General features: G+C 42.3%; 1 protein-coding gene and 1 long non-coding RNA gene across 2 annotated transcripts in view; both read left to right on the top strand.

Moving 5' to 3' along the window:
* LOC122817204 overlaps positions 1 to 11,073 on the top strand; it is a 369,761-nt gene extending 358,688 nt beyond the window's left edge. Inside the window, exon 5 of the long non-coding RNA XR_006367166.1 lies at positions 10,942 to 11,073. This is a non-coding gene — a long non-coding RNA (uncharacterized LOC122817204). The remainder of the gene's footprint in view (positions 1 to 10,941) is intronic.
* A 2,724-nt stretch (positions 11,074 to 13,797) lies between these two features.
* The window catches only part of LOC122816288 (myb-like protein D), a 41,359-nt gene continuing 40,001 nt past the window's right edge, over positions 13,798 to 15,155 (top strand). Inside the window, exon 1 of the mRNA XM_044089022.1 lies at positions 13,798 to 13,837. Within this exon, the coding sequence (XP_043944957.1) occupies positions 13,798 to 13,837 (40 nt within the window). The remainder of the gene's footprint in view (positions 13,838 to 15,155) is intronic.

Genomic DNA, 15,155 nt, shown 5'->3' with positions numbered 1-15,155 from the left:
CAGTAAGTACCTGAAGCCATGGATTGGCCCACAGCAGTAAGCACCTGAAGCCATGGATCGGCCCACAGCAGTAAGCACCTGAAGCCATGGATCGGCCCACAGCAGTAAGCACCTGAAGCCATGGATCGGCCCACAGCAGTAAGCACCTGAAGCCATGGATCGGCCCACAGCAGTAAGCACCTGAAGCCATGGATCGGCCCACAGCAGTAAGCACCTGAAGCCATGGATCGGCCCACAGCAGGTGGCACCTGAAGCCATGGATTTTTATTTTCCCACACTCTCTGTAGCCAGTTTGGTTGAAACTGGTATACTGCGACGATGTAACAGTTGTCTGCTGATAACTATCTACTACTTAAGCAAACTGACACACACAATATGTGAGAGATGTAGTTTTATTGGAGGCAAAGCTGTCAAACAAAACCCATGACCAGTAATATGCAGGTTGTCAGTACCACACAACACCAGTCACTCACTACTCCGACTAAATACATAGATCTACATATACTGAGACACTAAAAACAAATACCTGCAGCAACATCACAAACACAACACAGGCAGCACTCACCATGAAACGTACCTTTAAGAGTCACACTGACTCAGTTCAAAATCCCATAAGACAAACCTCAAACCTTGACAGATTCCAATATTCTAGTTATAAGTGAATAGTGAGACACGCTGATTCACCACTCTTCTAGCTGTACAAGGAGTGGGCACAGTTAGTTACCTCTCAGGTGTCAGGATTCACCAAATCACACATGCACTCTCTACTCCTTTTACCACAAGTACAAATATGTCACAATGATAGCGCATGTGGGTTTAAGTGGTTTGAGACCTACATCCCTTGAATGTATGGCGAGAGACATGATAAAGCTCTTGCAATATGTGGCTGAGGCAGGTACAAACCTAGCCTTAAGCAACATTCTGCCATCACTAAGAGTGATGCCACAATACAAACAAAACATTATCGACTTCAACAATTGGCTTAGCTTCTAGTGTCATTCTAAGAGGGTACATTATGTATAAGCCTAGAAGGAGTTGGTAGGCAGTCCTAACTGCTTTGCCAGGGATAGCCTACACCTATCCCACAAAGCTTTAGTTTGTTTGCCAAGTCCTTATCTACCACCATACTGCTTTTACTGTCTTTTTTTTTTGACAATGTCAGTCATCTAAAGTTTCCAATATAGAACAGAATCTGGATAACATAAATGTATTACTGTTCAACTCTTGGATCCTTAACAAAAAACTTCACTCCCTACAGGCACATTTTGCCCTGAAAACATTGATATAAGAATTGTCACAGAAACCTGGTTCAGGCCAAATGAGGGCACTCCATCATTGCAGGGTTTAAGACCAATGAGATCAATCCATCGGTGCAGGGTTTAAGACCAACCAGAGCATCCCATTAGGGCAGGGTTTAAGACCAATGAGAGCACTCTGTCAGGGCAGTGCAGGGTTTAAGACCAGTGAGAGCACTCTGTCAGGGCAGTGCAGGGTTTAAGACCAATGAGAGCACTCTGTCAGGGCAGTGCAGAGTTTAAGACCAATGAGAGTAATCCATCTGTGCAGGGTTTTAATACCTACCACATGTTCAAGCCTACCACTTTAGATGAAGGCACTAAAGGTGGCGGTATGTCTGTTTTCTTAAAAAAAGCATTTCATCTCCTGAATCAGTCAGTATATAATGACCTGGAACTCCTCCATGTAACTTATTAACAAAACCCCTTATCACATCATAGCCAACTGCAGGACCCCCCCATGTCCCCCTCATCCCATACCTACTACCTAACAAGTATGGAGTCCCTGTGCATAAAGTCAAACACCATTCTCCAGGGAGACTTCAGTGACCCCTCCATCAACCAGGAGACTTATGCATCCTCAAATGTATATGCCTAGAAATTTCTTGACTTCATAAGTACAGATTCTCTGGATCATTTAGTCTGCCCCCCCCCCCCAACCAGGGGTGATAACATTCTCTCCTTAGTCCTTAGCAGTATGGCACATAGTTAGTCCATCAACTATAATTTCTTCTCTAGTTAAATCAGAGTACAAATCAGTCACATTCCCCTTAAGGTTGTAGTCGGAAGCATCTTCCAGTACCTAAGTAGTCGGAGATTATGCTAAGGTCAGTCTGTTAAAATCGAGTGATGACCTGGCTAAATTCAGAAGCACCGTTCATCTCGACAGCCCCACTCCTTATGCAGAATCATTTAACACCAAATTCCATGCCTGTGCGACAACCCCACTCCTTATGCAGAATCATTTAACACCAAATTCCATGCCTGTGCGACAACCCCACTCCTTATGCAGAATCATTTAACACCAAATTCCATGTCTGTGCGACAACCCCACTCCTTATGCAGAATCATTTAACACCAAATTCCATGCCTGTGCGACAACCCCACTCCTTATGCAGAATCATTTAACACCAAATTCGATGCCTGTGTAAATAGCTGAGTAGATGCATCTGTCCCCTTCAGAAATACGTACAACACCGCACTTAAAAATAAATCCCTATGTGTGGTGGTACCCTTATATAACAGGCTATATAATAAAACAGGTAACTTATTGCACTTAAAAGTAAATTGGACTCTTAGGATGCCAGCAACAATTTCTAATCTACAAGGAACTCCATTCCCTGATCAAATCAACTAAAGCCAGATATGAAGTAAAAAATAGCCACCCAGGTGAAGACGGCAACAAAGCCTTCTTCAACTATGTTAAAATTCTCAGAAATGATTCCTAGCTCTGCTCAGAGCTAATAGTAAATTATGTCAAATACTCAGACCCAGAGGATATAATCAATCTTCTAGCAGACAAATTTATTTCAAACTGAATGACCCTTTCCCTCCTATATTCCCTGATCACATACCTGCACCTACACCCCCTCATATTATCCAAGGAAAACGTCTGTAAAGCACTATCGAGGACCAGGAATACTACTTATTTAGGGCTGGGTAACGTACCAGGCTACATACTGGTCAGCCTGAGACATGACTTGTCAGACCCTCTGTAGATGTTCAGTATCAGCCTCCAAACAGGCTTCATGCCAGGTGAATGGAGCACAGCAGCAGCCATCCTGTTGCACTTCGGGGGGGCGGGGGGATGACAATGGAACTGGTTAATTATAGACCAGGAGGCCTGATCAGCCTCATCTGCAATGCTATGGAAAGGAGCACTGTGGGATTAATAAATAGAAACGTAAACTCTCAACCCAAGGCAGTTTGTATTCATCCAGGGCAGATCCTGCCTACTTAACCTGCTTAACTTCAAGAAGGTTCCCGAAGCAATGGCAAATCAGTAAACACGGTACATCTCGCAAAGGCATTCAGCACCATCCCACACTCAAAAGATTGTAGTTACATTGTCCTATCTAGTTGTAAATCCCTATGTAACTCACTGGATAGCAAATTGACTGAAAAGTAGAACTCAGAAAATTAGAGTAGAAGGCTGTACCTCCTCCAAAAGACTTGTCGTTAGTGGTATACCCCAGGGTTCAGTCCTTGGACCACTCCTGTTTGGCATTTACTTCTCAGAAATCAAAGCAAATGTTACTGGTTTATGGCTGACTTAAATTTGTAGATGACTGTAAACTTGGTGCCATCATAAACTCCCCAGAGGATACTAAAATCCTTCAAGTAAGTCTTTCACAAACCAAAAGTTGGCATCAAAACAGTGTACCAAAACTAAATGTCAAGAAATGTATAACTATCCTTTGACAAGCATGACTTATTTTGTAACTATCACATTGACAATATAGCCCTGAAAGTTAATCCCTTAGTCAGGGATCTGGTAACCTATGCTGACAATGGATTGTCTTTTGATCACCACATATCGTCAGTTGAGGAAGCCCATTTTCATTGCACAGCTTATATCTAAAGGAGTGGCATCCAGGTGCAGGGATGTAATCATTCCGCTGTACTTGGCCATCTTGAAGCCAGTCATTGAATATAATGCCCCATTCCGTACTTATCTGTCTGAACACTTCTCACAATGCTTTGTAACTAAAATCAATCAACAGCCCAAATCACAAAAAATATCAAGACAGTCTCAGTGCTTTGTTCCTCTGTTCGGTATCATACAGGTTACTAAGAGGTGGCTTCTGCCTCACATATAACGTCACAGCAGACCCTATCCTGTCAGACATGCCACACATTTACAGGTCCAACTGTAGTGTGAACATCCGCTTAAGGGAACTCAATCTCTTGTGCAACATAAGTAGAACTTGTTGGAGGAACAGGTATGAATTGCAAAAAATGCCTCTTGTATGGCATCGTTTACCACTGCACAAAGTGAAGTACTTCTTTTACTCTGTTCAAACATAATTTGGTTAATCAAATGGGAAAATGAAAATCAGCCTGTTATTCATAGATAAGGGCAACAAGTAAATGTCCCAATATACTGTTTGATGTTCTTTGTATTTCACTGTTGCAGTCATCACTTGTGGGTTATCCCTGCTGGGTAGCCCTCTGCCAGCCTGAATGCCAGAGTAAAGGATTCCCTCCTGCATCAGCTGTTCTGGGACTGTGGCTGACGTCAGGTCATTAGGGCTATAAAGAGTGACACCTGACGCTATTACATCAGTCTTTCTTGCCGTGGAGCCCGAAGCAGAAGCAAGTTTGCGAGTGCATCGGTCGGGCATTGCAAGAGTGAGGGAAACCCTCTAAAGCCAAGTACCCCATTGGGGAACCTTTTCTTGCTTTTAACTGATGTCCGAGAAAGTAAGTAATTGTCTCAGTTATGGAAAGCAGATCCCACACCGAGACTTCCATTCTCTCTGCGTCACTTGTTTAGGCCCAGACCATGACGTCCCTGGTTGTCTGTTTTGTTCCCTGTTTAATGCTAGAACCATAAGAAGAAGAGCAGAAATTGTAGCTAGGCATTTTAGCGAGGCTTTTTCTCATCGTGAAATGGCATCGGTCGGTCAGCTGACTATTGACTTACCTAGGAAAAAAAAAAGACAAGGAAAAGGATAGGCCTCAAAAAGTTAGGCCCTCTGACGACTCCGGTCTAAAGTCTGGTATTTTACAACTCAGTGCTACAGCTGAACTCAGTGAGGTGCCTTCGCAGCCCCTGACACCAGCCAAGGAGCTATCACAGGCCTCTACTGAGACCCTTTCAGAGTCCGTTATGCCACCGGATCCATCTCCCCCTGCCGGTATGTCGACTTTCTCACGTGGTCAGGTCCGGAGCCACTACGCAGGCACCGGCTTCAGCTGAGACACCTCCAATGACTGAAGCCAGGCTTAGACCGACTACAGTGCCACCAGTTAAACTAACCTTGTACAAGACAAACGATCCGTCCGCCTAAGACTAGCCCCAAGAAGTTTCCTCCCCAAGGACCCAGCCACTGACCTACAACCAGTCAGCTTGCCCCTTATTCACAGCAACTGCTCAGAGTGGCAGAATATTTGAGGACTCTTATCAGGGGAAGCCAGTCCCACCCTCCCACTCCAGCCAAAAGAAAAAGGGACCCCCCCCAGAGGTCCTCTCTGACCAGGAATCAGTGGAATCTGTTCTTGAGGAGTCAGACATGGAAGACCCACCCTTTGCAGCATTTGAGGACTTTGATGCTGATGATCTCATTCCATCTGCCTCCCTCCCGAGGACCTTTTTTTTTGGGAAACCTTAAACTCCTTCAGAGAACACTTTCAATAGGAGGCTCAAGATTACCCTGAGTCCAAGAAGAGACTGAGAGAATGCCTTGGCCTGCCTCAGAATAAGCCTTTGGCTATTCCTCCTATCCTGGATGTAGTAGAGGATGTTTTTCTAGAATCTACCCTTTCACCAGACTCTGTCCCCCCAGCACCCAGGAAGCCAGACAGATATACCAGGGTGCAAGACACCCACAAATATCTTTTTAAAAACCATATTGCAGACCCTGAAGTCATTGCTCAAGGCCCTAAGTGAGCTAGGGCTAGTTCTTTTTAAAATCCCATTCCAGCTGACAAAGAAAGCCGAGCTTTAGACAGCATGGGAAGAAAAGGTATACACCTCAGCCACTTTAGCTGTAAGAGCCTTGAAGTGCCAATTCCGTATGCTGAAATTCCAGCAAAATGTTCTCGATCTAATAAAACAGAAGTTTAACTTCCATTTCTGACGATAGTACTACCAGGGAATTAACTGACCTCATACAGTGCAACTCTCAGGTAGCCGAACTCTCCTTGCATTGTGGCTTTGATGCCTTGGAAGCTTCTGCTAGGTTGCAGTTACAGGCTCGGTGATCAGAAGATATGCCTGGTTAAGGGAGTAACCTTTACCTGACCAGGTTAAATCCAAACTGTTAGATGCCCCGTTGAATAAGGACCAGTTGTTTGGACCTAAACCGGAAGAGGTCATTAAGAAAATGCAGGACAAAGGCAAGTCCATGCAAACTGTTAAGGACTTCTTACAGATGCAGCCTCCCAGGTTCAGCAGAAATGTCCCCACAAAACACTGGTCCTTTCCTTCACAGACAAAACCAGTCCAGAGGAAGGGATGCAGAGACAGAACCCCTAGACATCAGTCCCACAGCCAACAACGAACCAGGCAGTGGTCCACTGCTGCCCCATAGGCAAGGGAGTTCTAAGCCCACTCCCTTTTCCAAGGACTCTCAGTGACTCTCTCCCCTCCCCTCTGCCCCTCAGGTCACCAGGCAAATTAGGAGGAAGACTTTCCCTCTTCCTAGAAAACTGGCAGGCCATCACTTCAGATCTGTGGGTCCTGAAAATTATTACCAGCGGGTACAGATTCTCTTTCAAAGAAAGGCCAGAAAGGTTGGGTACCCAGACGTCCCTGCAAATTAGAGGACAGAAGCTTTTTGTCAGATCAGAAAGCTTCATGCCCAGGCTGCTGTAGAATCTGTGTCAAAAAAACAGGCTGGAAAAGGATTTTATTCAAGACTGTTCCTGTTTCGCAGAAAAGAGGACACTTTGCGCCCTTTCCTAGACCTCGCCACCCTGAATCTGTCCCTCTTGATTCCAGAATTCAAGATGCTAACTATTCAAAAACTACTACCTATGTTTCTACCACAAGCTTGGTTAGTGAGCCTAGATCTGACGGTTGCCTACCTGCATATCCCTGTCAGATAGTCCTACAGGAGTTACCTAAGATTCAGAGCAGGATTCCAACATTTTCAGTTCTCTGCTCTGCCCTTTGGCAGAGTTTTTACCAAGTGCCTGGCTCCAGTCATTGCATTTTGCAGACAGAAGGGTATTCACATTTACCGCTGTCTCGATAACTGCCTCATCCAGGTGGAAACCAAGGAAAGACTCCTGCAGGACCTCTCCTTTGTGCAGATCCTACTAACCTCACTGGGATTCACCATCAACCTGGAAAAGTCCCAACTACAGCCCACACGAAGGTTAACCTTCCTGGGCACCCTTCTGGACACCTCAGCACAAATGCCCCCCCCAGAGAAGCAGGCCTTCCTACACTCTAACTTCACCCAGCTGGCTCACAAGACCCACCTCACTGCAAGCCCTGGGATATATGGCTTCCTGCATCCTGCTGCTACCCCTTGCCAGACTGCACATGAGAAAATTGCAATGGTACCCAAGGAACCTCTGGTGCCAACACTCTGTCACTGGAACACCAGCTCCCCCTGATTCCTTCTTTATAAAAGGATCTTCTATGGTGGGCCGAGGATTGCCCTCCAAACAAGGGCCTACTCTTTGTCCTTCACCCACATGACCCAAACCATAACCACAGACGCCTCAGACATAGCTTGGGGAGCACATAAGGGAACCCTGCAAACCCAGGCTTTTTGGGAACAGAAGGTTCAGGGTCTCCATATCAACCTGAAGGAAATGCTTGCGGTACACAGGGCAGTCTTAACCTTCCAAGAACACCTGTCATCGGGGGTACTTTTAATAAACAGATAAACAAAAAATAGCTGTTGAAGGCACAGACCCCAAACAATGCTCTATTGTTTAAGAACATCTTTATTAAGCGATTTTCGTCCAGATAGTGCTTGAACTTCATCAGATACATTCTAACTCAAAATCTACTCTTTAAAATAGTTAATAAGTTAATAGCTGTGTCATATGATCATAATGTGCAAATTTGCTTCCCCTTAAGTTAAAGTGATGCACACAATAAAAATGCATTCAAGTACTAAATTTCTTCTAAAAAGTTTGACATTATCAAATTTCTTCATTCCTGCTATATACAATACACTCTATATTTCAACACAAATACTTAATACACGTACTACAAGTATAAAATATAAAATATGAAATTTATCTTTCCAGACTTTTAAGTTTAAGAACACTTCGAACACATCTCATTTATTCCAGGGTAATGGCATGCATCCAGCCGGAGTTGCCATAATGATTCGAGCTTTTCTAGATTAAGTGAGTGTGCCCCCCCCCCCCAATGCCAGCTGTCACTTGATCACTACATTTAAATTTAAACTGGTGGCTTTCATTTTCTATATTGTGTCTAGCTAAGGCGTTCTCTTGTTTCTGACAGTTAATGCTATACACACGTTTGTATATTCTGTCCTTTAGCCTCCTATCGTTTTTTCTGATGTAAAAAGCAGTACAGCTTTGGCAGGTAGCTAGATGCACCACCATTCTTGATGTGCAGTTGAATTTCTTTTCTAGGTGGTACTTTCTGTCCCTTATTTTAAATGTGCCTATCTCCATATATTTGCAATAGTTGTACATATTTTATTTATTTATTTAAATTTGTTGACCGGGAGTGTCCGACTGGACGTGGGTCCATTTTCAGCGGAGGCCCGGGGAGAAAAGCTCCACAGTAAAATAAACAGACAGTAGTTACATTGGATTACATAGCGATTAACAATTTAACATAGAAATTACTTACAACATATTTACAGATGAAGAACATAGTACATCAGTAGACAGCTAGAATCTTTATCTGTTAACAGGCATTAACAAATGTAACAATGAGAAGTTCCTGCTGTATAATAAGTACTAGGCTTATGAGCATCTGAGCTTGCTATCATCAAGGTAGTTAGTGGAGGTGAAAGAAAGGTAGTAGATGGATGGGGGTGGGTGATATTAGAGTGGGAGTTGCAAGGGCATAGCCAGCATGTTTTTAGGTGCGCTTTTAATAAAGTTTTGAAGTTGATGCATGATGGTACGGAGGTAATTGTGGGTGGGAGTGAGTTCCATAATTTGGCTATGGCGCAAGAGAATAGTTTTACATACATATTACACTTGGACATCCCTGGTTGTCTAACCTGTTGTGAACAACCTTTACTTAATATGTCTTTAATGTTCCTACCCCTTCTAAAAACAACCTGGGGGACTTCCATAAATTTATTTACCAAAGATGTATCATTTTAAATTACATTCCAGTTTTTACATATAATTCTTCTTATATACGTGTTGTCTACACTATATGTTGTAATAAATCTGTATCTTACAAGGGGTGCTCCAGTGGTTTTTTCTGCACCTCCATTTTCGTCTGAGATTGCCAATTCTAAGTTGTTTCTAAACACTAAAATAGGTGTAAATGCGCCATTAGATCTTTTTAATTTTACTTCTGTTAATTGGCTAATCATCTGGCCAGGATACCAAACAAATCATAGCTGTCTTTTACAGACCCTCTCAAACTGGCTTGAATATTGCATTACCTTCTGTAACGGCAAGTACAGCAAAAAGGTTGCAGCTATAATCAGAGTATGCATCACATTTAAAGACCTGAAGCTATTGGCTATTATCAGAGTATGCATCACATTTAAAGACCTGAAGCTATTGGCTATTATCAGAGTATGCATCACATTTAAAGACCTTATCAGAGTATGCATCACATTTAAAGACCTATTATCAGAGTATGCATCACATTTAAAGACCTGAAGCTATTGACTATTATCAGAGTGTGCATCACATTTAAAGACCTGAAGCTATTGGCTATTATCAGAGTATGCATCACATTTAAAGACCTGAAGCTATTGGCTATTATCAGAGTATGCATCACATTTAAAGACCTGAAGCTATTGGCTATTATCAGAGTATGCATCACATTTAAAGACCTGAAGCTATTGGCTATTATCAGAGTATGCATCACATTTAAAGACCTGAAGCTATTGGCTATTATCAGAGTATTTATCACATTTAAAGACCTGAAGCTATTGGCTATTATCAGAGTATGCATCACATTTAAAGACCTGAAGCTATTGCCACAATTATACTTCACACTGGCAGCTGCCCCTTGTGCTACATAGTTAGATACCCCGATCAGGGTATCTGTGAAGCTACAAGTTGGTGCCCTTAGCAGTATTCCTGCAATGGTAGTTATTGTTGAATGTTAGGGAGCATGGTAACATTTTTGTGAACAATTAACATAAATTAATGGATTGTATTAAAAAAACTCTCAAAATTAGAGATGAGGTTTTGGAAACTTTGTTTGTGTAAGGGATCCAGGACGAGACTACCTGTCTAATTAGCAAAGTCTTAAATAAATGTGACCATATCTAGATTCTGTCTGGTGTCCTTAGCATGAAGGGCTACACAGACACACACACACACACACACATACACACACACACACACACACACACACACACACACACACACACACACACACACACACACACACATATATACACACACACACACACACATACACACACACACACACACACACACACAGATTGGTATCAAAGTTAAAAAAAGGTATCTCAAGCACAGAGTTCAGCACACTTTGCATGCTTCAAAACAATGCACAAGCAATTAAATGTCAAACAAAACAAATACACTCCATTAACTTAGTACTACACATAAATACACATACAAGTACCCCCCTCTCTTTCTCACACACACGCACACACGCACACACACACACACACACACACACACACACACACACACACACACACACACACACACACACACACACACACACACTTCACCTCACATACTGCAAAGCAAAAATGCATCACCCGAAGGACTAAAATGAAGTAATGCTTGTATCTTTCTTATTTTTTTTTTTCAGGAGTGAATTCTCTCTGCATCCACCACCCTACAGGTTTATGTTTACCAAATCTGCGATTGCATAACACTGGGGAAAGATCACATTCCCAGTCATTGCTGTACAGCAACAGTTCATCTTGCCGTTATAGGTTCATAGGTTAGTAGCTAATTACTAGGATAGCAGCTCCTGGGGGCCATTTTAAGCCTAACCAGTTGCCCCCTAAAGGTGAGAATTAAATCTTGTACCTTGTATTTGTGAGGCAAGCACCTTAAACAGTATACAAACTACCACACAAAAATCAGCAAGACTATTAATGTACAGAAAAATAGAGAAGTTTAAGTTACAAAGTTTAGTGACATTTTATGAAAATACTGGCAAACTGTTTAAATCAATCTGATTGTTTATGTATCAAAGACCTGTACTGTAAATGTATTCTTTTCTTTACTGGTACTTACGTTGATTGATCAAACAAGACTTGAAGAATGCAGTGTTCAACAACACTCGTTAGTTGATCAGATCTCTCAATGAAAACTGCCTTTACTTAGCTGAATAGTTGACTACCTCAGTGGAACCCCATACTTGTATACACATACAAGGTATGTAAAACACACACACGTGGTGTGTGTGTGTTTGTGTGCACATATATACATATGAAAATACACACACCTGCAAGCTCGTATGAGTTTGTCTGTGTGTTTTATTTTTATATATAGGTAAAGGTGATCAAGGATAATGAGGGAAACATACAAGCGAGGAGAGTGTGTTGAGCAAATGGAAAGAGTACTTTGAGGGGTTGATGAATGAAGAGAATGAGAGGGAGAGAAGGTTGGATGATGTGGGGATAGTGAATCATGAAGTGCAGTGGATTAGGAAGGAGGAAGTAAGGATAGCTATGAAGAGGATGAAGAATGGAAAGGCTGTTGGTCCAGATGACATACCTGTGGAAGCATGGAGGTGTTTAGGTGAAATGGCAGTGGAGTTTTTAACCAGATTGTTTAATGAAATCTTGGAAAGTGAGAGGATGCCTGAGGAATGGAGAAAACATGTTTTGTTACCGATTTTTAAGAATAAGGATGATGTGCAGAGCTGTAGTAACTACAGAGGGATTAAATTTATCAGTCACAGCATGAAGTTATGGGAAAGAGAAGTGGAAGCTAGGTTAAGAAGGGAGGTGATGATTAGTGATCAGCAATATGATTTCATGCCAGGAATGAGCACTACAGATGTGATGTTTGCTCTGAGAGTGTTGATGGAGAAGTACAGAGAAGGTCAGAAGGAGTTGCATTGTGTCTTTGTGGACTTAGAGAAAGCATATGACAGGGTACCTAGAGAGGAGTTGTGGTATTGTATGAGGAAGTCGGGAATGTCAGAGAAGTATGTAAGAGTGGTACAGGATATGTACGAGGGTAGTGTGACAGCGGTGAGGTCTGCGGTGGGAGTGATAGGATGCGTTTAAGGTGGAGGTGGGATTACATCAAGGATCAGCTCTGAGCCCTTTCTTATTTGCAATGGTGATGGACAGGTTGACAGACGAGATCAGACAGGAGTCCCCGTGGACTATGATGTTTGCAGATGACATTGTGATCTGTAGTGAGAGTAGGGAACAGGTGGAGGAGACCCTCGAGAGATGGAGATATGCTTTAGAGAGAAGAGGAATGAAGGTCAGCAGCACTAAGACAGAATATATGTGTGTGAATGAGAGGGAGGATAGAGGAATGGTGAGGATGCAGGGAGTAGAGGTGGTGAAGGTGGATGAGTTTAAGTACTTGGGATCAACAGTTCAGAGTAGTGGTGAATGTGGAAGAGAGATGAAGAAGAGAGAACAGGCTGGATGGAGTGGGTGGAGAAGAGTGTCATGAGTGATTTGTGACAGACGAGTACCAGTAAGAGTGAAAAGGAAGGTCTGCAAGAGGGTAGTGAGACCAGCTATGTTATATGGGTTGGAGACAGTGGCATTGACAAAAAGGCAGGAGTCAGAGCTTGACGTGGCAGAGTTGAAGATGTTAAGATTTACACAGAGTGTGACAAGGGTGGACAGGATCAGGAATAAGTATATTAGTGGGTCAGCCCAGGTTGGAAGGTTTGGAGACAAAGCCAGAGAGGCAAAACTACGTTGGTTTGGACATGTGCTGAGGAGGGATGCAGAGTATATTGGGAAAAAGATGCTAAGGATGAAGCTATCAGGTAACAGGAAAAGAGGAAGGCTTAAGATAAGGTTTATGGATGTAGTGAGAAAGGACATACAGGTGGTTGGTGTGACAGAGCAAGATGCAGATGCCAGGAAGAAAGAAATGGAAACAGATGATCCACTCTGGCGACCCCTAATGGGAAAAGTGGAAAGAAGATGATGATATATATATGTTTACTATTGTTTGTGCGAACAACATTCTATCGGCTGCAATTACCGAAAACCAGAATGTCGAATGCACAAGCACTTTTGCACCAGATAGTCTACTCCACTTATTCGCATAAGTGGAAATAGACTATCTGCACAGAGATCGCGGTACAGTGGGGAGTAGAAATTCATCCACATCCCCGCTGTAGTGCAATCTCGGAGTTGGAATATATAAGTAGGGGTGTGGGGGGGTGCAGGGGGACTTGCCCCCCTTTCAAAAATGTGATAGCTGTATAGGACTAAATAATTCCTACAAAGAACTCGAATCAACTACTTCCACAGTTCTGATGAAGTCTAAATTACTATTAGATGAAAGCGCTTAACCTGATGTATTTTTAAATAAATACTGTGTTCGATATTATCGCTGTTTTACCCGTCCAGTGACTTCTTGGTGGACTCGTACTTTTTTCTGTGGAATAGCTGTATAGGAGTTAGATGGACATCAGCTCCTATACAGCTATCACGTGGTGGTTTCTACAACAATGCCTAGTCAAATGCGTCGATCATTTGATTCGACATTGTGTAAGTTATTTTTTTTTACTTTCGGTATTACCATTCGTTTATTTGAATGGAAAATGTTTTTCCGTTTGAATAAACAATAGTAAACCATATACATACATACATACATATATATATATATATATATATATATATATATATATATATATATATATAAAATATATAAACACACACATGCAAGCTGTATGATTGAGTGTGTGTGTGCGTGTATACACACACACACACACACACACACACACACACACACACACACACACACACACACACACACACACACACATACAGTGGATATAAAAAGTGTACACACCCTTGTTAAAATGCCAAGTTTTGTGATATAAAAAAGGAGACCATAATAAATCATTTCAAAACTTTTCCCACCATTAATGTGACCTATAACCTGTACAATTCAATTAAAAAAAAAAATCTGTTAACGAAAAAATATATACAAAAAAATAAAAAACGTACAATACACAGGTTGCACAAGTGTGCACACCCTTAAACTAATACTTAGTTGTGTGTGCACACCATTAAACTAATACTTTCTAGAAAGCACCTTTTGATTTAATTACAGAATTCAGTCTTCTTAGGTTGAATGCTGTAATTAAATCAAAAGGTGCTTTCAGTCTTCTTAGGTACTTTGGTGCTCCGGTAGCGTTGTCGCCTCATAGCAAGACGTTGTCCCGTTAGATTCTCAGCTAGAGCGTCTTCTGTGTGGAGGCATACGTGAATGGGGCATGCCTTCGTTGAAGGTTGTGCGTTAGGGCTGGGTAACCCGGTACGTAAAAATCCACTACCAATCATTAGCAGACCGGAGTTCCGCTGTGGCGACCCCTAAAAGCCGAAAGACACAAACAAATTCAGTCTTCTTAGGTAGGAGTCTATCAGCATGGCACATCTTGACTTGGCAATATTTATCCACTCTTCTTTGCAAAAGCACTCCAAATCTGTCAGATTACGAGGACATCTCTTGTGCACAGCTCTCTTCAGGTCACCCCACAGATTTCCTATTGGATTTAGGTCTGGGCTCTGGCTGTGCCATTTCAAAACTTTAATTTTCTTCTGGTGAAGCCATTCTTTTGTTGATTTGGATGTATGGTTGGGATCATTGTCGTGTTGAAAGGTGAAATTCCTCTTCATCTTCAGCTTTCTAGCAGACACTTGAAGGTTTTGGAACAAAAGTGACTGGTATAGGAACTGTTAGCAATTCTCTTAACCTTGAATAAAGCTTCAGTTCCAGCTGAAGAAAAGCAAACCCAAAGCATGATACTGCCACCACAGTGGTTCACAGTGGGGAAGGTGTTCTTTTGGTGAGACCTTGATT

The sequence above is a fragment of the Protopterus annectens genome, chromosome 12.part0 (assembly GCF_019279795.1).
Source record: "Protopterus annectens isolate FY-2018-M chromosome 12.part0, PAN1.0, whole genome shotgun sequence".
NCBI classification, from domain to species: Eukaryota; Metazoa; Chordata; order Ceratodontiformes; family Protopteridae; genus Protopterus; species Protopterus annectens.
This window is presented reverse-complemented; position numbering and strand designations above follow the sequence as displayed.